This window comes from Lepisosteus platostomus, chromosome 12 (genome assembly GCF_059453375.1).
Source record: "Lepisosteus platostomus isolate fLepPlt1 chromosome 12, fLepPlt1.hap1, whole genome shotgun sequence".
NCBI classification, from domain to species: domain Eukaryota; kingdom Metazoa; phylum Chordata; class Actinopteri; order Semionotiformes; family Lepisosteidae; genus Lepisosteus; species Lepisosteus platostomus.
Genome location: NC_142622.1, coordinates 32810481 through 32834536, shown reverse-complemented (window position 1 = coordinate 32834536; position 24056 = coordinate 32810481). Strand labels below are relative to the sequence as shown.

General features: G+C 36.1%; 1 protein-coding gene across 5 annotated transcripts in view; it reads left to right on the top strand.

Moving 5' to 3' along the window:
• Nucleotides 1-24056, top strand: part of thrb (thyroid hormone receptor beta) — a 136186-nt gene that overhangs the window by 86380 nt on the left and 25750 nt on the right. For 4 of the 5 annotated variants that reach the window (XM_088601668.1, XM_088601671.1, XM_088601670.1 and 1 more), the window contains exons 3-5: nt 21276-21321; nt 21598-21660; nt 22499-22549. In XM_088601668.1, coding sequence (XP_088457794.1) covers nt 21654-21660; nt 22499-22549 — 58 coding nt within the window. In that variant the 5' untranslated portion in view covers nt 21276-21321; nt 21598-21653. The remainder of the gene's footprint in view (nt 1-21275; nt 21322-21597; nt 21661-22498; nt 22550-24056) is intronic. The other variant, XM_088601672.1, reaches the window with a different exon arrangement.

Below are 24056 nucleotides of genomic sequence, written 5' to 3'. Positions count from 1 at the left end.
CAGCCAGTGACAAGTGACAGTGACAAGGACATTTGTTTTATGAATTTCAGATATTATTATGTAATGCTAATCTGCCTTTCAGTCATGCTGAACTGCAGGTCCTCCCCAGGTCTTATATATATATACTGTACAACTTTGTACAGTACTTTTTGATTTTGTTTGTGGCATTTATGAAGTTTACATTTAAAATAATTACATTTTTTATTTTAAACAGTCTATTTAAAACAGAATAGGAAGTGTTTCCCTCACCAAGTAATTTTTGTTCGGTACCTGAGTCGGATACATGTATTAAAAACTACATTTCCCAATATCCCACACAGGTTAAAGAATTCCATTAAGTAATATCAACAGATAACCATGCATCATCTACTACTGCCATTTTTCCAACTTACAGTAGGCAACTGTCATTCAAAATCACTACTCAAAACCTTAATTATAATATGACCCCTTTGTTTTTATATGTGTGTATTTGCTTTTAATTATGATATGTTTTAAAATCCACATATATTTTATAATATTTTTGTAAATAAAACCTTAAAAGATGAATTACTATTTTCACAATTACTAATAATTCTATATACTGAATTTAATTAAAAAATATATTTTTATTGTTGTAGTAGCAACTTGGTAACAAAATCATGTCTCAACAAAGTAATCATTTAATTTCATGTAATACTTTGTTGCTAGTATGTATGCAGTATTAATTGTGCAGGAAAGCACAAATGGGTTAAAAACATTTAATATTGTAACAATTTTTCTGAAAGCCACACACAGCTATGGTGCTTTAAGAATTCACTGGAAAATGTGGAAGTTTTACAGAGTAGTGCAGTCCTGAATCATAAACAATAAAATAATTGTTAATTATCTTCATCCTCATCATCCTCTATTTCCTCAAAAAGATGTGTTAAATTACAAAATGAATGTTTTGGAATAGATAAATATAGATCCCTGTGCTCCAGGGAAAACCATAACCATGTATTTCAGTAGAAAAATGTAAATTAAAAAAGAAAAGGGTCCCCACCAACTTATTACTTGATTGGAGGAATGTACAAAATGGTTGTCCTTTATAACATGTGCAAGGTCATGAATTCTCATTATCACACACAAAAAAAGTGTGCATTTCCAAAAGGCACTTTACTGTGATTAAATAAAAAGAAAATAAATGAATGGATGGATGAAGGATGAAATCCTAAGTTTAATTGTCTGAGACCTATGCCATAGAATCCAGATCTTGCAGTCTAAAAGGGAATATATGTACTCCCCGACCCAAGCAAGGTGTAACCACACAACCATACATATGTCATAGTACATTCTTATAGGGTACATTCTCATTTACAACTTTTATTAATACAGTACTGTAATTACACAGTTACAATATTATTACAGTATACTGGACTTTGATAATAAAAGTGAACTAGTAATAAAGTGACTACTAGAAAACTATCCCTAGAAAACCTTTTTTGACATGACTAAATGGGTCATACTGCAGATGCATAGCAAAAATTATTATTATTCCAGACAATGTACTTCTAAAAGAAGATATGCACACAAGTCAATCTGGCACGAGATGGAGACTGCTCTCAACATTTTGTGTAAATTCAGGTATACATACATACATTTGGGGAGTACAAATACTACATTTTCTTCTAATTATTGTCACTAAATTGAAATCCCAGCCTGAAGCTATGCTATAACCAGAAGCAATATCAATGATCAGAAATAAGGTTAAACCTTTAGAATATATATGCAGTCTGATAAGTTGGTATTTCTGCTTGGAGATTTGCTCTGTTTATGTGTTTTTTGCCAAAAGCTCTGGTTTCTATCCAGTGCACTAAAATATGCATGTTGGGGCTGATTGGCTACTGTAAAAATGTTTTTATGGGATGGGGTTTCAAAGAGGCTGAATATTTATGAAATTTTGTTTTTAGTACAACCAGTACTGGCAGTGGCCTTTTAGGAAAATGGAATGAGATGAGCACCATCACCAAATAGCCTAATTTTATCTTTGGCCTTTCTGATCTTGTGGCGTTTCCCCTAGCATAATAATTTAGAAATTTGTGAGTGTTATTTAGGGTAATAAATTATTGTAATAGGGCAACAAATGGTACAGATGGAAATGTGGCAGCCCATTCATTTGTATTGTGAAAATGCTATCCTTCATCCATCTGTTTAGGTCTGCCTCAGATTTTTTCTCAGGGTAACGAATGCGAGAAAGAACACAGGCAGGGTGTGTTCTTAAGCATGAAACCCAGACGACCTGCCTTTGTCCAAACTTTCCAGTGTTTCCTTTAACTCTGTCAGAGAAATCCAGAGCAGATGAGTCTCTGAAAGATGCCATCCCAAACAGTCATAAAACGGAATTTGCCATCATGTGACATATCAGAGCTATGTAATTTTGAATAAAGTCTGCACACCATCCAAGTAAAAGATTGAGGTATTTCCTGGTAATATTAGTATTATAATATTAATACTCAGTAATTTCCTGTTCTTATTCGGTTGTGGTGTGACAGTTTCAGAGAAGGAGCTTTTAGTGAGTTCAAGAAGTGATAATCAGCACTTTTGTTTAATTACAGATTTATAAATCCTAGCCATGTGTGTGTGACATTTATTTAAATATACAGTAGTAATAATGCTTGCTTGTAATTGTGTAGCATTTTCCATCCCATATGTATGTTTGGCAAATCCTAGTCTGACTAGTTTGGATCCAACATTTGGATCATAGAGTTCAGCCTGCACACTGGTCCAAGTGCCTTCACTGGTTCAACTGCTTACTAAACAGCTTTGATCAGTATAATTTGTTTTCAGAAAATCATGTACTGTAGCCTTGTTTTAGGAATTCTGGTCAGTGTAGTGTTTTGTTCCCAACCCTGGATTTGGGGGACCATTGGGTCTGCTGACTTTCATTCCAACTAATGCCAACATGCCAGTTGATGCTTTTATAATTATCTGGTATACTACTGTACCTGAGAGACATCTGGTTTACTTGCTTCTTTATACAGAAAACCAGAAGACACAACAGTCCCCTAGGACTAGGATTGAAGAAGAATGTGTGATGCGATACATATTTTAAATATGTTTAAATATATTAAAATATTTGCCTCTTTTTATATAAGATCACTTTATTGGCCATATATAATTTCTTGGATTAGGAATTTGTCTTTTCACATACCCCAACTTGTGCTTCATGAGACATACAGACAGGGAGAGAACCTTTTCGTCAGAGCGGAGGGTCAGCCATTTATACGGGGTTAAGGGCCTTGCTCAGGGGCCAATGGAGTAGGATTCCTCTGCCGGCCGCGGGATATGAACCGGCAACCTTCTTAGCCAAAATAATATTATATATATTATTGGATATATATTTTATTCTACATTGGATTTTATATTTTATTTATTGGATATATATATATATATTATTCCAATATTTATTTTTGTATATATTGGAATATTTTTATATTTTTTGGTTGAACCTTTGTTCTGTGCTTGCATTTAGTTGACTGAGTTATTTTAAAAAGTTGAAGTACTTTGGTAATAACTGGCATTTATTGTTTATGCCGTCTTTTTAATGAAAACACCATCTGCTGTATCTATTTTGAAGTGTGTTGCCATGAAGATTTACATTATAGTATATTAATTTACAAAGCTTGATCTAGATGTAGGTGTAACCTAAGTGACAATATCCTTTGTGATCAAAATGTTTTTAATTGTTTTTCATTAGCATTGCGTGTCCAGTGTATAAAAATCAGGAGGATCTCAGAACTCAGCCACGTCTCCTCTAAACCCATTTCCACAAGCAGTAAAATGAAATACGAGCACACTCATTCATAGAACATGAATAAACCATACTCCCCTGATGCCAAATGGACTTTAAAACTTAAGTACATAACTTAACTTAAGTACAGCCATAGCTTTGTTTACCACTTTATAAAAAATTTTAAATTAAAATATATCTGCAAGATGTAGGCCAAAACAATAGATTCATATCTTTGTTATCAGAACAAAATCCAGTTGTTCATATACTAGAATAAACTACTAATGATTAAAACGAGACAACATGTACAGTAAATAAAAGCACATGTTGGCCTATCCTGAATCCTGACACAGATTAACCTAGGCCTGGCTCCCTTATAGATAAAGAACCTTTGTTACACGTAATGGTAAAATGGCACTCGAGAAAGAATTAAACAGTGGAGTTGTTAGTTGGTTTTTGCAACACATTGCTGATTTGGGTCACCTAAGGACATGGTTTCCAAGTAAATGTACTGTAAAGCAACTGCACTGCACTGGGGACAGAATGCCATCATTGCTCATGTCATGCATGACTGAAGAACTCCTCAGCTTAGCTTCATATTTTGTTTTTACTCAGAGGATCTCTACTTTTTATATGATTTTAATAAAATAGGAAAACCTAAAATAGGTAATACTAAACACCTTGGGCATTTAATAGCAATGCATGGGTTAAAGGTATTGTATTAATAATATTGGTATCTGGTGTAAATGATTTAAGAGGGATTCTTTATATTACTTATATAGAATCCTCAAAGGCAATATTAATAATAAAGATTCCTTCTGGAGTCTGTTAATAATACAGTGTAGGACCTTTGGGGGCTCTGTTAGTCATACAAAGCCTCAGGATATATGGCTATTATATGGTTTGAAGGTTAGTATGTGATGAATGGTTTAATGATAATTCAAGGGGGTCATATAAGAGATTTTGATTTTTTAATGTCAGTTCCTTGAAAGGTGTTTGTGGTTTAGGATCCACATACAGTATATATGTATACAAATTCTATACACCACAATATTTCCAAAATGACACACTGCCTATATCAAACTTCAGTCTTCTCAGGCCAAGAAAGAGTTATGATGTATGGCCCAATATAGTATATTTAAATAACCCTAGAAGCCAATGGAAAGCACCAGGTTTTCATAAAGAAAAACGTTTCTGTGTTCATAATTTAGAGGTCTTCTGTCCTTGATTATGACAATACAATAATACTTTTTTGTTTTCTCAGAAGGTTTCTTGCATCAAGGCAGCTATGTTTCACACAAACAGAAACTTAGTAAACACAACATATAACATGTGGAGTAGCAAAATATGAAGGGTTACAGACAAAAAGGGTATGTTTGGTAGTTGCTAACTGATCTCATTCAGCCACTGTTTGAAAGAATCTAGTGTTTTGACTCTAACAGTATTGTGTGAGAGTAGGATTCTGACAATATATTGTCAATTGGGAATGTTAATTACAGCAATCATATTGAGTAAATAAGACGAATACAGGAGGTCCCCATCACATGTCACCCTGCTATACATTGTTTTGCACTTAAGTTGTTGAGTTCCTCTATTCATTAACATAAGAATACCCAGCAATTCTCTCATTTTTTAAGGCACTAAAGCTCACAACTTAGGTACTGTAGTTCATTGATTATTTTGTTCCAGAACTTAATATATATTGTGAAGAGTAAAATTTAACATTAAAAAGTCTTGTTGAAGACAATGCTGCTCCACATGACTTTATTTGTGAATCATTATCTCCCAATACTAAAGTTGAGATTTTATTACCAAACACAATGCTGTTGATCCAACTAGTGAATCAAGGTGTGATTGCTAACTTTAAATGCATGGAGTGTGTGTGGAAAAAAATCTACCCTGACGCATTAAATGATTTTGCTGGTCTCGACAATCCAAGGTTACTCTATCTGCTTCTATTTATAGTTTTTATGGGTAAAAGGTACATTAATGAGTCTGATTTGTATGTTAATTACATTATTCTTTATGGATAATAATTCTCCTTTCTAAGCTATTTCACTATAAATTGCATTGTTTAGGAATGTGACCTGGACATAACAGGACACTCCTACAATCTAGAATCAATATATTACATATTGTTACAGCTATGGGTGACTTCAGAATGTCTCTAAGAATCTAGATACAATGGGTAACACCTGGTTTGTGGCAGCATTTTCAGCTTCAAAGTAAGCAGTTGTTGGCTAAGATGTAGGGGGTCCAGATCCAATGATCAAAGCGGTTGTATTTTTTACCTTGGTTTATCTTTGTTAATGAAGTTCTGGGCATATGATTGCATAAATAACAGTCCAGAGAAACACCATATACAGTAAGAGGATGGTGAAGCAGTGTGAATGGGTGAAAGAAAGAAGAGACAAAAGAAGAAGACCAAGGCAAGAGCTCCTTGTCCCAGGTCACCAGAAAATACTAGACTGGAGCTAGGTATTTGAACCTTGTTAAGAGCTAGCTATTCTGTGGTTTTTAGGAAACTCTGATTTCCTGTGCAAAAAATCCCTCATTTAAAAATGGATTCTCCTGGTTTGTGGGTACATTTAAAAAAAGAGAGATAAGGTCCTTTGATGGAATTTAGGTTTGCAGAGAGAGAGATTTAACTGCAGGATGCATTCTGTTTAGCTTAGGAAGTAGTTTATTTCTTCTTTTGGCCTTTGTACAGTATGTGCTATTTAAGAGTCGAATACTTGGTAGCTGTCTGGGATTGTATCTGTGTAGTTAGAGTAGGCCTCTGGGAGGCCTTATTTGTATATTTGTGCATAGCATAACTTGTATGCTGTATGTTTATGTTGTGTGTAGTTTAGTGTGTGTTTTGTCTTTTTTAATAAATGTTTACTTAATCAAGTGTGCCAGAATTATTACTGTTTTCACAAAAGCTGTGCCAAAGAATTAATGTCAGTTCATTTCATTGTCATGATATAGGAATCTCATTTCAAACAACAAGATGTATAATTGATTTTATAATTGCTAATAACTATTACTATTTGGCATTATCCTTATTTTCAGGGAACAAAAAAAGTGTTTTATTTGTGGTATGAAGGATTTTGTTTAATTTTCTGTATTGTACTCAGGTAGGGATGAACTGCTGAGACACATATTTGAATACTAGTATTTCAGGTAAAACCTGTTTTTGTTTATGTTCCTATAATGTTCAAATTATTTTTTAGTCTCCTGGTTTGCTGTGTTTGGTGTGATTCTGGCTGCAGCAACGAATACTATAATGAGTATTGTCATTAGCATGTCATGCACAGTACTTGACTCAAAAGTCAAATCCCTGTCTCTTGCACCTATACCATTGAGAAATTGTCAGGGTGTGATAAATACAGTATATGAAATATATTTAACCCCTTAGACAAACAAGTAACTTTATACAACTGAACTGTACTCCAGCAATAACTGTCTGTATTGCCCAAGCAATTTTTTTATGTTTTACATAATACTGAGATGCTGACTATGTTGCTTTCAGATTGCCAAGCTGAGTTCTGCAAACATTTAGTGATAAATCTTTGTATTCACTCTACTGGCATTTTGATATACCCATTATATAATTTGACATTTTGGATAGACTTTCAATCTAAATTGGAGGTTTTATCAGATATAAACTTAGTCAATAAGCGCAATATTCTATGGGATACAGTCAAAAGCACCACTAAAGATAACCCCTGTATTTGACTCACAGCTGTATAGATCTTGCCCAAGGTAAAATTACTGAATTGGAAGCACAGATGCTCAGCAACTATTTTTTTCCAAGGCTCTGCATTGGAAAACAATCTTGTTAGAAAATAATTTCATTTGCTACTTAAATATTGAGCTAGATTTCTTACATAAAGATCTGGGTATAATTTTGCTTATTGGCAGTCTAACCAATCACATACTAGCTCTGAGACTCTGCAGTACTGAACAATTAACAGATATTCCAGCTATTGGCAAGGGAGTGTTATTTTTGCCTTTTGTTTTCTAAATTATACATTTCAGACTCTTAGTATGATTTTCCTCATCTTTGTCCTGCAGATATGAATGTAGTAGATGTATTCATATCCCTTTCTGAGTTATGGATGGCAATTCTGGACATGAAAAAGGGTGAATCACCTGGTTTTAATGACATTCTTCTTAAATTGTCTTTCTTTTTGGCTCCAGTTAGTTCATCCTCTGTTTGAAATGGTACGTTCTGCCATCGTTGTTAAACTCATAGGAACGCTAATTTTGTCAATATATACCAGTTCTGAAAAAAAGCCCAAAATCCCACCCATTGTGCAAGTTATCTGTCTCTTTGATTTGCTAAAATACCAAACTAAATGCCAAGAAGCTATCATGCTAGCTGATTTGATAAACACACTTGATATTTGATTAATCATATATTTGAATCATGATTTTATGACTAAGTAATCATAGTCATCCTCAATACAACATGATCAGACAGGCTTTATTACAATTTCATCATCTTGTATCTAATGAACCCTGTGGTCCTTCAGCTTAAGATCCTCCACTTGGGGCAGCTGTTTCCCCCTCACCTGAAGGGAGCAAGCCACTCCTTTCTGGGAGAGAACCATGACCTCAGATCTGGAGGAGCTGACTCTCATCCTGACCACTTCTCACTCAGCTGCAAACCTCTCCAGTGCGTTCTGGAGGTCACAGTCAGATGCGACAAAGAGGACAATGTCATCCACAAACAGCAGAGATACAACAATACAGCCCTTAGGTCCCTTAAATTATCAGCAGCCATATCACCCTGCAACTCACAACTGGCAACCCACTGAAGCTAAGCAGGTGTGAGCCTGGTCAGTACCTGGATGGGAGACCTCCTGGGAAAAACTAAGGTTGCTGCTGGAAGAGGTGTTAGTGGGGCCAGCAGGGGGCACTCACCCTGCGGTCCATGTGGGTCCTAATGCCCCAGTATAGTGATGGGGACACTATACTGTAAACAGGTGCCGTCCTTCAGATGAGACGTAAAACCGAGGTCCTGACTCTCTGTGGTCATTTAAAATCCCAGGGTGTTTCTCGAAAAGAGTAGGGGTGTAACCCCGGCGTCCTGGCCAAATTTTCCATTGGCCCTTACCAATCATGGCCTCCTAATAATCCCCATATATGAATTGGCTTCATTACTCTGCTCTCCTCCCCACTGATAGCTGGTGTGTGGTGAGCGTTCTGGCGCACTATGGCTGCCGTCGCATAATCCAGGTGGATGCTGCACATTGGTGGTGGTGGAGGGGAGACCCCATTACCTGTAAAGCGCTTTGAGTGGAGTGTCCAGAAAAGCGCTATATAAGTGTAAGCAATTATTATTATTATTATTATTATTATTATTATTATTATTATTATTAAATTGGATACACTCCAAACCCCAGCTATGCCTTGGCAAAGTCTGACTCCCACTTTGAGCAGATCAGAATTATTGTGGACACAACTCTCTCTCCACAAATACATGGACCAGATGGCACCCCATAATCCAGCAGCACCTCCTCAAGATACCCCAGGATACACAGTCAAAAGCCTTCAATACATGTAGATAAGGGTGGCAGACTCATATGCCCCATCAAATATCCATGCTAGGACAAAGAGTGGATCTACTGTTCCACAGCCAGGACAGAATCCACTTTGTTACTTCAGTATCTGAGGCTGAACTATTGGGCAAAATGTCCTTTCCAGCACCCTGGCATAGGTTTTCCCAGGAAGGCTGAAACACACCCTCTGGTCCCCCTTTTGAAAAATGGGAACTGTCAGACAAGTCTGCCAATTCAGAGGTACTGTCCCTGCCTTGCAAGCAACATTGAAAAGGTTTTACAACACTCTAGCAATGTCCAGTCCCCTCCGCATTTCTGGCCAGATCTCATCCACCCCTGCAGCCCTAATCACTGCAATGACCTCAGCTACAGAAATAGACCTGGTCCCACCAGAGGCTTCCGACACTGCCTCCTGAAAGGAGGGCATGTCAACAGAATTCAGGAGTTTCTCAAAATGTTAATGCTACTTTCAACAATATCCCCAGTCGAGATCAACATTTCTACGCCTTTGCTGACAGCTTCTTGTGCAATGTCCCCCCACCTTCCCCTCCGAACTCCTCCCAACATGCAAAATGCACAGAAGGAAATGAGGTTTCTCCATAGGGCTACTGGGCTTACACTCTGTAACAGAGTAAGTAGCTCAGCAATCCAGAGGGACCTTGCAGTAAAGCCACTGCTCCTCTGGATTGATCACTGATCCTCTGGTTCAGGCATCTCTCCTCCTCTTCTACATCATACATGTAACTACAAGAATCGTCTTCCTCTGTGGCATTCTTTCTAATCTGGATCAGGTTTAGTATGGTACGTGTATATACCTACACTCCAGCAATGATGCAAACAAGTGACAAGTTTTCTTCAAGGAAAATAAAGTATTAAATTCTCCTGCAATTAGAAAGCTCTGCTGGGACCTAGCTCTCTAAAGTTTTCTCCTTTATTTTGCGATAATTGTCGTACAACCCTGACATTCCAGTCTTGACTTCCACTTCAGGAAAGCCCACCATTTCAGATACACTCTCAGATTTAATTCATACTGACACTGTAAATTGTGTTTTGGCCCTATAATTATGCAGCATGTACAATAACTTAATTACAACTTGGTGGAGAAACTCACTTCTGTTTTTCATAAACTTTTTACACGTAATTCCCCTTTGTCTACTTCACTTTGGAGGAATAAATGGAATCACATTCTACCAGATATGTTAACGTGAAATGTCTTTGCTTCTTCCAGGACTGAAAATCATGATGTTCTTCTTTCTTTTTTATCGGTCTGCAATGCCTGCCTATGGCATCCCTTGAGGGCAAAGCTGTCTGAGCACCAAGTGCACAATCTGATTAATTTTAAGGGCAAAACTAAAGGATTAGCTACTTGTGTTTTTATATCTCTTAAAGTCTTCATAGAAACAGTTAGAAGCTATTACTATTTGGAATATAGACATGAAGGTTTCAGATATAGGACGATTACTTAGACAACATTAGGACAATATAAATTTTAAACAAGCCTAATCCTAAATGATTCACCTAAATGTATTTCAAAGGTCATACTTAACTCCTAGTAGACACCATTACATGCAGTTAGCCTCTTGTGCCCATTCTGTCCAGCGGAAAGGGTGCACACAATTAATTTGCTCATGCTTTGGGCAAGTCTAGATATGGTGTAAGTGGTGTTCATTAATCAATAGGTATACAGTAATTATTGCCACTGACCCATAGTTGTCCATACGACCAAGTATGGTGACACCGATGCATTTGGATGTGTGCATCGTAGTGCTGTTAATCCCATTGGCCTTTGGTCTTGCACAATCTGACCTGCCTAATGTTCCCACGTAATTGGTGCAGTTTTTCACTTCACTTCTGGGGTTGCTGGCGCATGTAGCCAGCCTGATAAGTGCTGCACTTAAGTAGTGGCTTCAGTGTTTTGGGATTCTTTGGAATGAAAAGCACTGTATTAATGCAGTTATTTATTAAATCATAACTCTTACCTTGACCTCTCACAAAAGATTTAGTTGTTGGCTATAGTTGTAGGTGCTGCAGTGGGAGACTCTGCATTCCCTCACCTGGTGTTATTGGAAGTCAGATTTAGTGTCGGGACCAGACTAGGTGAGCTGCAGGCAGGAAGTACTGCTGACATGAAGTCCTTGTTGCACAGTGTTAGCTTAGCTGTCTGAGTCAAGGGGGACCACTGAAGAAGGGGAGGGGACATAAGGAGTGTTTTTGTATTAAAAAGTAGTTCACAATAAAAAAAATGTACGAGTAACATAACATGGGTTAACTAACCAGTGTTTCAGCATGAAACCTCAAGCCAGGTCAGTCTGATGAAAATGTTCTGGAAAAGAATCAACAAATCACAACAGGCTCATTGTGATTAAAGTGTTCCCATTTATGCAGCAGTTATACAGCTGCATAATTTATAGATTGTTTTAACAGTCATTATATCTGAATTCCATTCAGGTTTTACAGTTTCTAATTAAGGAAATGTACTGAGCACAGGTGCAAGATCTTTAGAATATAAGTGCTGAACAGAAGGACTTTATGAGATCCACAAGTCTCATGTGCTGCAATAAGCTGAAGTTGAGCTTTTGCTTCATCAAGTAACAGGTGCTTTAATATTAGACTTTCAAGTCAGACATACTGATTTGACAGCAGACCTTGAGTAATTATAAGTCTTATTCACATAATCTGTTTTGACAAACAAAAAGACACAGACATTATAATGGATAAATGAATTAAATTCATATAATGGAGGTGACATTTACAGTTGTATGCAAATGTTTGGGCAGCCCTGGTCAAATTGCATGTTTCACAGAATCTCTTAAGTGAACAGAGGTTCACAACACAACATCTGCAGGGTACAAACTTAAACATGACATATTTCTGCACATTTGAATGAACAGTTACTACTTAATTGTGATTACTACTTACAACTAATATATTTCCTGAATTCAACTGATTGAAATAAATAAATAAAACAGTGAATGTGTTGTTAACTTCTTCACTTAATTTCTTCTTAAAAAGTTTTTAAACTATTTTTATTAGATATTGTTAATGCTCATAACTCACATATATTTTGTAACTCAAGATTCTGTCTAAGATGTCTTTTGCACAACAGTGCATAGGAACACTTTCAGGTTTGTGGTGTTTTGAAAGCATGCAGTTTGTATTTATTATAGGAATAAATATAAATTAACATTTGCTGTTTTGCAATACTATGGGTATCCATTCAAAGAAGCTTCTAATTCAGCCTTTTACGTTTATAAAACTAAAACTGCAGCAGTTTTATGTCACACTTCAACACCCTAGATTAAAATAAAAAGACTGTAAATGCAAGTGCTCATGGAACCAAACTGTCATAAAGGCAGTGACTTAACTGACCTGCCTGTGAACTATAAAGTTAAATTTAGCAATTGCATAAATTAGCCATGCATTTGTGTCATGATTCTTTATCTTCTTTGTTACATTTTTGTGCATGTAAAAAAATACATTTAGAAGTTTTTTTTTCATTAACAAGTTAGGAGCATTTAAACAACTCTACCAAAAACAGAACATTAAATTTATAATATTAATGAAAAAATGTGTAAAATTCAGACAAAAGCATGTTTATTGAAAGAGCAGGTCATACAAGGATTTAGAATTTATCAGCTTTCAGACAAAAAGCTTTTTCACAGAAGGCCAGCATGGTGTTTGATTAATTTCTGTTCTTATCAATGTTTTTCAATGAGATTAATAAGGATTACAAACTTCAATTCCAGTGTTTTAATCTATACTATGTCATTGACACTGGTTTATCCTTATTTAAGGTTTATCATTTAAATGTTTAGTTGAAAGACTTGGCATCTGCATTCTTACTGGTTTAATGCAATGAACTGTAAATTTTATATTTTGGATGAGACTCAACTTGTATGAGAATAAACAGCTTCTAAAAAAGCAGTGCTAATGTTATTGTCAATGGATTAACCTTGTTCTCTCCTATAAGTGCTTCTAGCTAGCTTGCTGAATGTCTGCCTAGGTATTGTTCCAAAGTAGTCTTTCCTATCCTAGTATTCTCTTATCTTCCCAAGATTGTAAATTTAATGTGATGCTGTGGTTGTTATGCATGTCATATAGTTTCCATTTATTTCTGCTGTGTTACTGTATTTTGTTAGAAAAATAAGGTATTATATTAGATATTGATTAAGTGTTTTGCTGTCATTTTGATTAGTTTACTATGATGCACTCAGCTGACTTTGAATAAGCACTAAATCACCGTGTTTGATTGGGAAGGAAAGGGTGATGGCATTATTTTACCTGTTCAGTGTCAGTATGTACATTAACAGTGCTACAGTAAATGCTTTGTTATCCAGCATTCTTGGGGAACAGAGGGTGCAGTATGCTGGTTTATGAAAAGTTACTCCAGACTGTTCAGAAAAATGCTATAGATATGAATTAAGTCTTATATAACCTTTAACATGGTGGCACAGTGAAGCAGTGGTTAGCCGTGCTGCCTTGTACGGGCCTTGGGTTCAATACCAGACCTGAGGAGCTATCTACTGTATGTGTAGTTTGTCTCCTTTTGTTCAGGCTGGTTTCCTCTGGGTGCTCTAGTTTACTCCCACAAACCAAAGACATACTGGTAGGTTAATTGGGTTCCAGGAAAATTGGCCCTGGTGTGAGTGTTTGAAGGTCTGTGTGTTTGCCCTGTGATGGACTTGTCTCCATCCAGGGCATATCTTGTCTTGTGCCAGTTACTTGCTAGGATAGGCTCCGGCCTATCTGGAATCAGATGAAATGGTTAGAAAATGGATTGATAACCGTTAACAAAACCTTAGAAGTACTTTAAAATGTTCTTCTGACTCATCAGTTACATACTGTATAAACACCTTGAAGTGTCTTGTGGAGAGGCAGTAATCTGATATCATACAGTTATCAAATTACAATAATGATTTACTTTTACCACAGCTGTGCCAGAGAAAAAAGAACTCATGTGCTTTTAATTAAACCAACGTGGGTATATTCTTGGCAAATTAATTTACAAGTTGGGTTTATGATTATTTAATTTACTTACTGATTTAATCCGCGTGTAATGACACTTATCTAGCCTTAAAAAGGAAATATTAAGAAACAATAGCATTTTTCTTTGAAAAAAGTTTTAACTGGCATATCATAGTACTTAGTAGCTGCATCAATATTTTTTTAAACTGAAGAAGTAATTTAAGTCTGTTTCTCAATGTAAATATAAGGTGTTTAAAGTTGACACTCCTCTTTCAAGCTACATATTTCAAGTTTAGAATGTGCAATTTCCTGCATTAAAAGACCAATGTTGTATTATCTTTTTATGGAATCCTATTGTAACACCGTCTTAATACTTCCCCATAGCAGGCAGTAGCTACTAGTTTACTTCGTCTGCAGGGGACAGGGGTAAACATCTATTATGGGGAGCAAGGTGTAGAAACCTGCTATGATTGGCTTCATTACTCTGCTCTCTTCCCCACTGATAGCTGGTGTGTGGTGAGCGTTCTGGGGCACTATGGCTGCTGTCGCATCATCCAGGTGGATGCTGCACATTGGTGGTGGTGGAGGGGAGTCCCCATTACCTGTAAAGTACCTGTAAAGCTGATTAAGTGAGTTTTGTGAGTGAGTTTTGTCATTCTCAAGTTGCCTGCGTTCAAACCTTGCTAATGAGAGAAATTATACTTGTTTTTGTTGGACAAAAATTAAAATAAGTGGAAAACAGCATAAAAAGTCAACAAATACAAACACATGCCTAAAATGCTGAATATGTTATAACTTAAAAACCTGAAAACAATTTACCATGGTCAGTTTTAACAAGGTATCCTTAAAGACTGCACAAATCTGTTTTGATACTATGAGTCACCACTGTTTCACTGAAAAAGTAATTATTTAACTTTTTAAACAAAGTAAACTACTCAAGATGTGTCATGACTATAAACCAGTATTTTTGTATTTTTGTAACATAGTGTGAGTGTCTGTTAGTATTGCCGTCCTGGCAGTATTATAACAATATTATTGACAGCATTCCTTGCAGTACACAAGTTTAAATGTGAAACCTAAAAGATTTGGAGAGGCTGTTTTACATACTGCCCAACTCAACTTAAGCCTGTGGTACCTGTTCAATCCCATGAACGTCTTTCTGTGTTATTTTCAGAAGAGAATGTACCCATGTAAATGTCAATTTTGCTAAGGCATTCAACTGAGCCAGGTTCCATGAAAGAGTATTTAACTGCAGGGGATTTTAGGGACAAATTGCTGACATTTCCATTGTACTTGAGGATTAGTGTTAAGCTGTGGCTTCACATGGAAGAGAGTTCTTTACTTTAAATGACTTATGATGTAATAATGCAAAGTATTCCACCCTTTTTGTCAGTATGTGAAGCCAGAATCAAACACAGTTTGCTGAAGGTAGTAATTGGAAATCAAACTTTGCACTTGATGCATTTTGACATTTTGATCTAAGATGCTGAGTTGTTTATTCCTTTACAGAAATGTTTTTTTTTACTAACCAAAGGATATCTGACAAACATTTGACAGCAAGTGCTCATAATGTATACAATACAATTAAAAAAAAAACTTTTTTTTTCTTAACAGATGTTTAAAAACTCAGTTTTTTAAGCTCCAAATAGTCATTTACAAACAATAAAATTCGGTTTTCTTTTTTAATTACAGTATTTTATTGCATTTAAATTACTAGTCTTGGCTGTGTTCACATACTCTATGCCTAATTATTTTTCAATTATGAAAATGGAGTAAACGTAGGAAATGTTGTAAATGTAGGAATCTAAACCCAAATCCCATATCCATAAATTGATAATTATATATTAAGTAAAAATAATACATCGTAAGTAAGAAGAATATGCAGCAACATTAGCATCAAAATCTAATGCCTTTTGTAGTTTTATAGTATTTTATTTCATTTAACATCCATCCATTTTTTACAGTTGTTTCCAGACTAGGGTAGTGGAGGAGCCAACAGGTGCAAGGCGGGATTTCATTATAACACTGTTAATTATTCTATTTAATAATTCCTTAGATTTGAAAAGACTTGAAATCTGTATTGAGCTTTTCAGCCCAAAGGATGCCAAAGCCACCTCACATAGAAAGGACCCATTTCATACGGCTCGGAACTGCAGAACCTGTGTGGGAGACATGCAGTATCATGTCAGCATTGCACCAACATCCCTGCTGCGCAACAGTTCAGGGAAAGAGAGAGAAACTGCTTCACCGTTTGACTAAAGAAATGTTAGGAAGACCAGATTGTACTAGCCCAGAGAGGTCTATACTAGGGATAACGCCCCTGTTCTGTTGTGTCAGCAATTTGATTTATTTTTATGTGAAAAATGACACCTCCTACAGTGCAGCGTCCTTGGTTACCTTACTGGAGTGTACCTCTTCACTATCCTTCAAGGTGTGCTATCCCAGTAATTGGTCTGGCCTTCCTTAGCTTCTAAAATCTGAAGAGATCAAACTAGGTGGTAGGGCTGCTCTCAGAACTGCTTGAATGTAAAGTTATTGTTTCTCCTACTTTTTTTCTTATTAAATGATTAAAACAGATGTAACGAGTATCCAGGATTTTAGACGTACGTGTGTTACTCATTACAGATTTCAAAATAAGTGTGAAAGACAAGACAAGAATGTTGTCGGCTTAGAAAACTAGAATCAATCAGCTGTTGACACATCCTTTAAGATTTATTTTGGAATAATTTTCTTTATTAATTTTTACTTTATTTACTTGAAGTAATTCCAAGTGAAGTCCTTCTCCAACTGTTTTGTTTTTTAATATGTAACACATAGTACATAGAGGAAGATTCCAGTATTTTAAAGTTATTTTATTTTGACATTTTAATTCTGAGCATATAGCATTTCTTTCCCTATTATCAGTCATTTTATTTTAATGGACTGAGGTGCAACTATCTTGTTCGTAACCCGATTATCATCGATTTGCCAGACACTTGGCTGTAATTTATTAAAGATCAACATCTAGTGCAAAAACATTTCAGAACTACCTCTTTGACACTTACACATTGCCCAGCCCCATTAAAGCCCCACATTGTGAATAGCATTTAATTTTTAATAGGCCATGAGAGAGCAATAATCAAGTGGATTAAGTCAATGTTTGGTAGAGTGTCCTGCAGCATTGTATGGTGCTTAATCCTGTGAAGGCACTGAATCAGACAGATTAGCAGATTGCAGATTTTGCCAAATGTGGAGAGGTTTTTGCTGAAAGTCTTGTGTGTTACTTGGCAGAAGCTGTTTTTTCCACAGGCCCCCGCACAGTGAATAGCTTTGTTTCATAGAGAGAGTGCTTGCATAACTGGATATTTCCAAAAACATATACTAGATTTTTTTTTTCACAAATGCTGCATGTCTTTTAAAAGTCTTAACTGCATAACAGTAAATGTCTCAACAATACCTCTTATCAGCATGATGTAGCACTAGAAAGCTGAAGAAAGTTGAAATGGCACCTTCAGGCTTTGCAAATGGTTTCAGTCTTAATTCAGTCAATATTAATGCAGTGAACAATAGTCCTAAACTGTGAAGTGATTAATGGGTGTGATCTGACCAGAGGTTAAGCTGAGGATCCACTTGATGGCACCATCATAGAACATTCCTAAAAATAACGTCTTCTTTATGATTCTACTTTTTTCATGAGTGATTCAGTTAACAGAACATAGTTAAATCCTGAAACATGAATGTCGCTCACAGCAGTATTTATTATGAATCAAGCTCATTGATGTATTGAATATTTTACCTTTTTCTTTCAACACTATTTGTAGCTTACAATTTAGATACAGTATAGTACTTGACATTTTTCACAAAGCATCTCTAAACAGAATTTCATATTCATTCTTCTAAACAATAAAAACATTCAAATGTTTTAATTGCCTGAAATATCTTGGAAGACTTTGCAATATATCTCATTCATTGTTTTATTAAATCTTCTTAAGAATAGACTTCAAATATTTTTCTAAGCGCTTTCTACTGCCTTTGCAGTAAAATGTGTCATACTTTAAAGTTATGTGGTGTATTTTGCTAATTTTTAATTGTTGCTAAGTTGAAGATATTTTGTGTTCTTGAGCTCTTTCATTGATCCAATGAAAAGTAATCTAGACGAACTGAGAATTTGAACATGGAAAATGTTCCATATGTGACCACTAGATGTCTCTTTACACACCAACAAACTGATAAAATCCTGTTACACAGCACAAAAAATTAGGAAATCATGCTTCTGTTTTTTAAGTTGTTGTTATGGTTATACAGAATGTGCCACTATTTCTATAAGGGAAAATAATGCCATTTGTTTAATTAAAGTAAATTGGTTAATTAAAGTACTTGATTTTCTGATGGTTTGTTCTAGTGATTTGTCTTTTAAACCAATTACGTAATGTCTGATTATGTCTGGTGCAGATTGTAGATACCTCCTTAACATACTGCCTTTTTGAAAAGATAAGGAATTCCAAGGGCATTTCAATATAAGGGTTTGGTGTACTCATATAACAATTTCACAGTTTTTAAAGGGTTAAGTTAGTTCACAGTTAAAGGGTTAGTTCACAGACTAAAGAAAGTTTTTTTTAATCATTTTAATTACTTTATCATCTATGGCATAATATTATTTATATTTTACCTACACACCATGCTTAGGGGGGAAGTATTATTGGGAAGAAATTTAATATTAAAAATACAAAGCTGAAATATTGTAATTGGATGAGTCTCTACTACTGAGTTAATACATACTGCAGAAACTTTTGGTAGAATCTACTGCAGCAGATCTGTTGGATAAGTCTTTACCACCTTTGCACATTCTAGGTTTGCCAATATTTTAGCATTATTCATTACAAAACCGTTCAATCTCTGTCAGGCTCCTTGAAAAACACTGATGTACAGTCCTCTTCAAGGCCTGCCACAAAAGTTTGATTAAATTTAGCTCAAGTCTCTGACTGGGTCATGTAAAGACATTTACCTTTTGTTCCTTTGCCACTCCAGTGTAGTGTTGTGATGTGGTGATTGGTTATGCCTGAGCAAATTTAGGATTGCTATTGCGAGTGGGGTGGACACAAATCTAATCAATCTATTTCAGTTTTTTTACTTGTAATTAATATTCTAAAAAATTCAAAACAATTTTCACTTGGAAGCGGTGGGGTAGGATGTGCAGATAAATGAAAAAATCAGTATTAATTTGACGCTATAAGGCACTGAAATGTGAGCATTTTGAAAGGGGCTGTGGGCTTTCTATAGGCTCAGTACTTGCATGGTGCTTTTAGAGTACAAGTTCAGCTCAATGGAGTTATCTTCCTTGGGTTCTTCATATGGCCTTGCGGATGTAACCTGATGTAACAAGTTAGGGAAAAATCCTGTTTTAATAGAGAAAAAGATGGATAAATAGTATTTATTAATTCAGGTGGGTAGCTACCTTAGCATGCGTAGGCTGCAAAGGAACAAGTAACAGGTTTATTCCATGCTGAAAAAAGAAGAAAGAAAACAAGGTTTTGGCCGTGTCACACCTGAAGAAGGCTCCACGGCCAAAACGTTGTTTCTTTCTTCTTTTTTTTCAGCATGGAATAAACCTATTACTTGTTCCTTTTTTATTAATTTCTGAGAAACAGTTGAAAGGCTGCTGTTGTGGATGGATTTCTTGATGTAGAGTACAAAAGGGCTGAGAGATTCTTGTCTTGATAGAAGCATTAGTTGATGTTGTGAAGGAAGAACAAAACTGCACCTAAAACTTTAAACATCCCTGCAGACAGTTAATAGACTGAGCAAATATATGACTCTTCATTTAAAACACATACTTGCTGGTTTATTTGAATTTGTTTGTTAATTATTCAGTTTGGGCTCCTGAGTGGCTCTCCCAGGAAAAGTTCTTGCTAACATCCAGGTTGAGTTCTGTGGTCCAGGCATTACCATTTGAACCCCATGAATAAATTAAGTGGAACACATCTACTCAGAAACAGTTTGAAAGGTACCTGTTATTGTGTCATTAGCCTGCTATGATTGGTTCACAATTGGCTTAGTACTGCCTCAGGTAGGCCGGAAAAAGCAGTATGTCAGGACTTTCTTGGGTCCCGGCATTACAGTGACCCCTGCAGACATCTGTAGGCTCAGAGTAATGTAAATCATGAATTTCCTCCAATCAAGTTCAAGTTTATTGTTATTATACTCCTATACAGGTATATGGTATAACGAAATGCTATTTAGCTAGCTCTCAGACGATAAGTAGTACAAAAAAACAACAATAGAATTGTATAATAAAAGAAAGACAGAGACAACAGGCAGTGTGCAAAAACAACAACAGGCAATGTGCAAAACAACATCAGATGTGCAAAAACATGCATCAACAGAATGAAATAAAAGAATAGAAATGATGGGGAGTGAGCTTTTTGATATGTAAGGTAGAGGTAGATTTCAATGTGTGTTTGAGTTTTTGGTAAGAAAGAAGGCACTGTGAGGTTCAGATCATAGGTGAGAGGTGAGGTGAGAGTGAGAGAGGCTGGGAGTTTAATAGTTTGATAGTGCGGGGGTAAAAACTCTCTCTGAGTCTGGTAGTCCGGGCCCGAATGCTCCGGTACCGTTTTCCAGATGGTAGAGGGTCATACAGTCTGTAGCTGGGGTGTGTGGGGTCTTTGATGATGCTTAGAGCTTTCCTCAAGCACCGTCTGTCATAAATGTCCTGTATAGATGGTAGTGCAACCCCAGTGATGGACTGGCTCAATCAGTACTGAGCATCCAATCTGGGTCTGTGCTACTTGAAAAAGAGCAGTTTGAAAATGGGTGAGTCAGAGGAGTTTGCTTCCACTGCTTCCACACTCTCCCTCTACTTACAGTATCACCCTGGTGACAAGTAAAAAATTCTAGATTAATTAAATTCTGACACAGGTTACCAGTACTTATATGGCTTACCTTTAACATCTGTTATACATAAGACTGGGCAGCAACCTTAATTGGAAAAACCTGTCCAAATTAACTTTCTCTTTTTCTCTTAATTTTTTCAGGTTCTCTTTGGATGATAATTTATGACGGAAAGTCTAGAAAACTAAGGTAGGTTTAGGAGGAACAGTGTTGTTCTCTGTTTTTCTCAGCTTTGAGAATTGGAGGAGATCGGGATTTCAGCGTGTTTAAGATGTCTTAATGGATCCCACTTTTACAGCATCTGCTTTAGAGTATGTCCTGAAAGCACTCTATGTTATGTTTTAAATTGCACGTCATACTTCTCTTGCTCTTAATGCATCACAGTATCCTAAAATCATAAAAATAGAATGCCAGAAGTAGTAGGTTTTTGTCAAGAGGCTTTTATTTTCTAAACTTTACTTTCAGATCGTATTGTTCAAAGAAGATACGGAAATGATTTCTTGGCCATAATCCTCAGCAGTATGTCAGGTAAGAAAAGAAGATTTACGTTAATTATGTATTCTGTATTAGAATAGGCACACTAATTTCACAAAATGATTTTAGATGAATTAGCTGGAATTATTTAATTAGCTCTTTTTGCTGGAAAGAGATGTTTGCTTCATACTTGGAATATTGTTTAATTATAGGTTGTCTTTAATTATAAAAAGCATGATTCTTCTTCTCATTATATGATTATTATGACCGCATTGTGTTTGAACAGGGTTTCTTTTTCTTTATGTTGCACATGAGTTTGTAGTTTTAATGGCCCTTATCATCGTTCAGAGACCCCAATCAGTAGTTGAAGGGAACAAGCATCATAATTGTCTGTTCTGAACTCTGAGTGGTTAAAGCCTATGGGAAATAATGGCAGAGTATGTAGTACAGATGCATGTACAAAGTGTTTAACCACAGATCTTAGAGGTGGCATTGTAAAGTGCCTGCAGGTGTGCAAAATTTAGGCATGAAATGGGAACTTGCAATACATACGTCATTGCCCGAAGAAGCTGTGGCTTGGAATGGCTTCAGGACATTCATTAATACACCTTTCCGAGAGGTTGGGCTTCAACAACAGCCAGAGCCAAAGACCATCAAAGGATCCTGTAGTAGACAGTAACCTTGACTAATTAAATAAATATATGGTGTTCTTGGCAGATAAAAAAAATATATATAACTATATGTGTAGCTGGTTCCAAGAATTTAACTTAAAGAGGAGACAATTATAAAGCTAAGTTACTTTATAGATGACAGCTTGAAAAAGAAAAGACCAATTTTTCTCTTTTCCCCACAAGAAACATTTTATGCATTCTGCCTTTCCCATTTGTTTTAGAACAAGCACTGAAATGCCAATCCAGATGGAAACATGAACTGTTGCAGCATGGTAATATATACCAGTTTCATTACTGCTTATGAAATTTATGTATACTCTTTTTCCACAGTTGTTCACTCATGTTTGTTCACAATCCGGTTGTCTTAAGGAATTTCTGAAAAGTAAAAACATCTCAACATCTTGGCCTAGGGATAACGTTTCAAAATAGCTGAAGTTTGGGATGAACTTGGCAGGTGTTTGAAGTCTGCACTCGATGAAAACATCTTGGAACCATGATAGGGAGGGACCTGAATGCACTAAGCTCTGAAGTTTTCTCCCTAAAGTATACACTGCTTGACACCCCTGGGAACTCAGTCTCTTTTTAAGTTAAATATGCCTTGAAGTTCTCTTTGAAGCCCAGAGAAGAAAGAAGGCCGCAAGGAATAAATAAGGTGCCATTAGATTGTCAGTTTCATACAAGTTAGAGGGAAATAAAAAAGGTTCTAGTACCACGAGACTGATAATCCTGAGTCAGAGATTTGCTTTTCTTAAGAAAAAAAAGGTTAAATGACAAAAATCTGTATAGACCTAATAAGTTGGATTTATTTTTTCCGACTCACCGATTACTTTTTATTAAGGTATACCCACTTAATTTTGAACTGCCAATTTTTTTGTATATCTCAGCTTGCAATAAAGACAATGTACCCACATGGGGAGGTTGAAGAGGGGAAGGCATGCTTCTACAACCCCAACATAAAACATTACAAGCTCTGTAGTGAGAGATGGAGGTTCAGTGCCTTTTGGGGGCTGAGATTCACCCATCACATCGAGAGTCTTCAGGCACCCCTGAAGTCACAAGGTTCTCTGTTTCACTGGGAGCCAGGAGACCCCTGACCAAGTAATCCTAATGCTGCCCCCCAGGCTGTACAGAACCATCTGTGTGCCTCCACATGGGGAACCCTGAAACAGTTGTTGATGACAGTAATAAAACTAATCCTTTACTTGATCAGATAGGGCAGTTGGGAACAAATTCACATTTACATTACTGATTAGACCAAGCATTGGAAATGCATACATAGTAGTTGCAGGAATAAAATGAAAGGCTGACGTGATCAATCGACAAAATGTAACATCTCATTGTATTATAAAACAGGACGGGAGAGCAGAACCAAGTGCAAGTGTCAGGCTGAAAAGATTCAATAATACAGCTGAAAATGCCCACACATACAAAGGTGGATAGTTTCTAGTCATTCTGTCAAATTGTCCCAGTCACAAACAGCGGCAAATTTAAATGACTTGGTGCTCAGAGTTGGTACAGTAGTTGCTCTTGTGAGATTCACTTTGACAAAAAATACTACATCTTAAATTGTACTATGGTGCAGAGAGTTCCAATAATTTATGACGATTGCAAGGTGTTTTTTAGGCTAAGTATGCCTAAGTAGGGTATGTTGAAGTAAAGGGTACGCAGTCTAGTCTTGACTTCTAAGTTATTAGTCTAATAATGAAGATGAATGCACTATTGAACATGATGCTTACTGCTTAATATGCTTTATATTTGTAAATATTTGGCTTTGCAAAA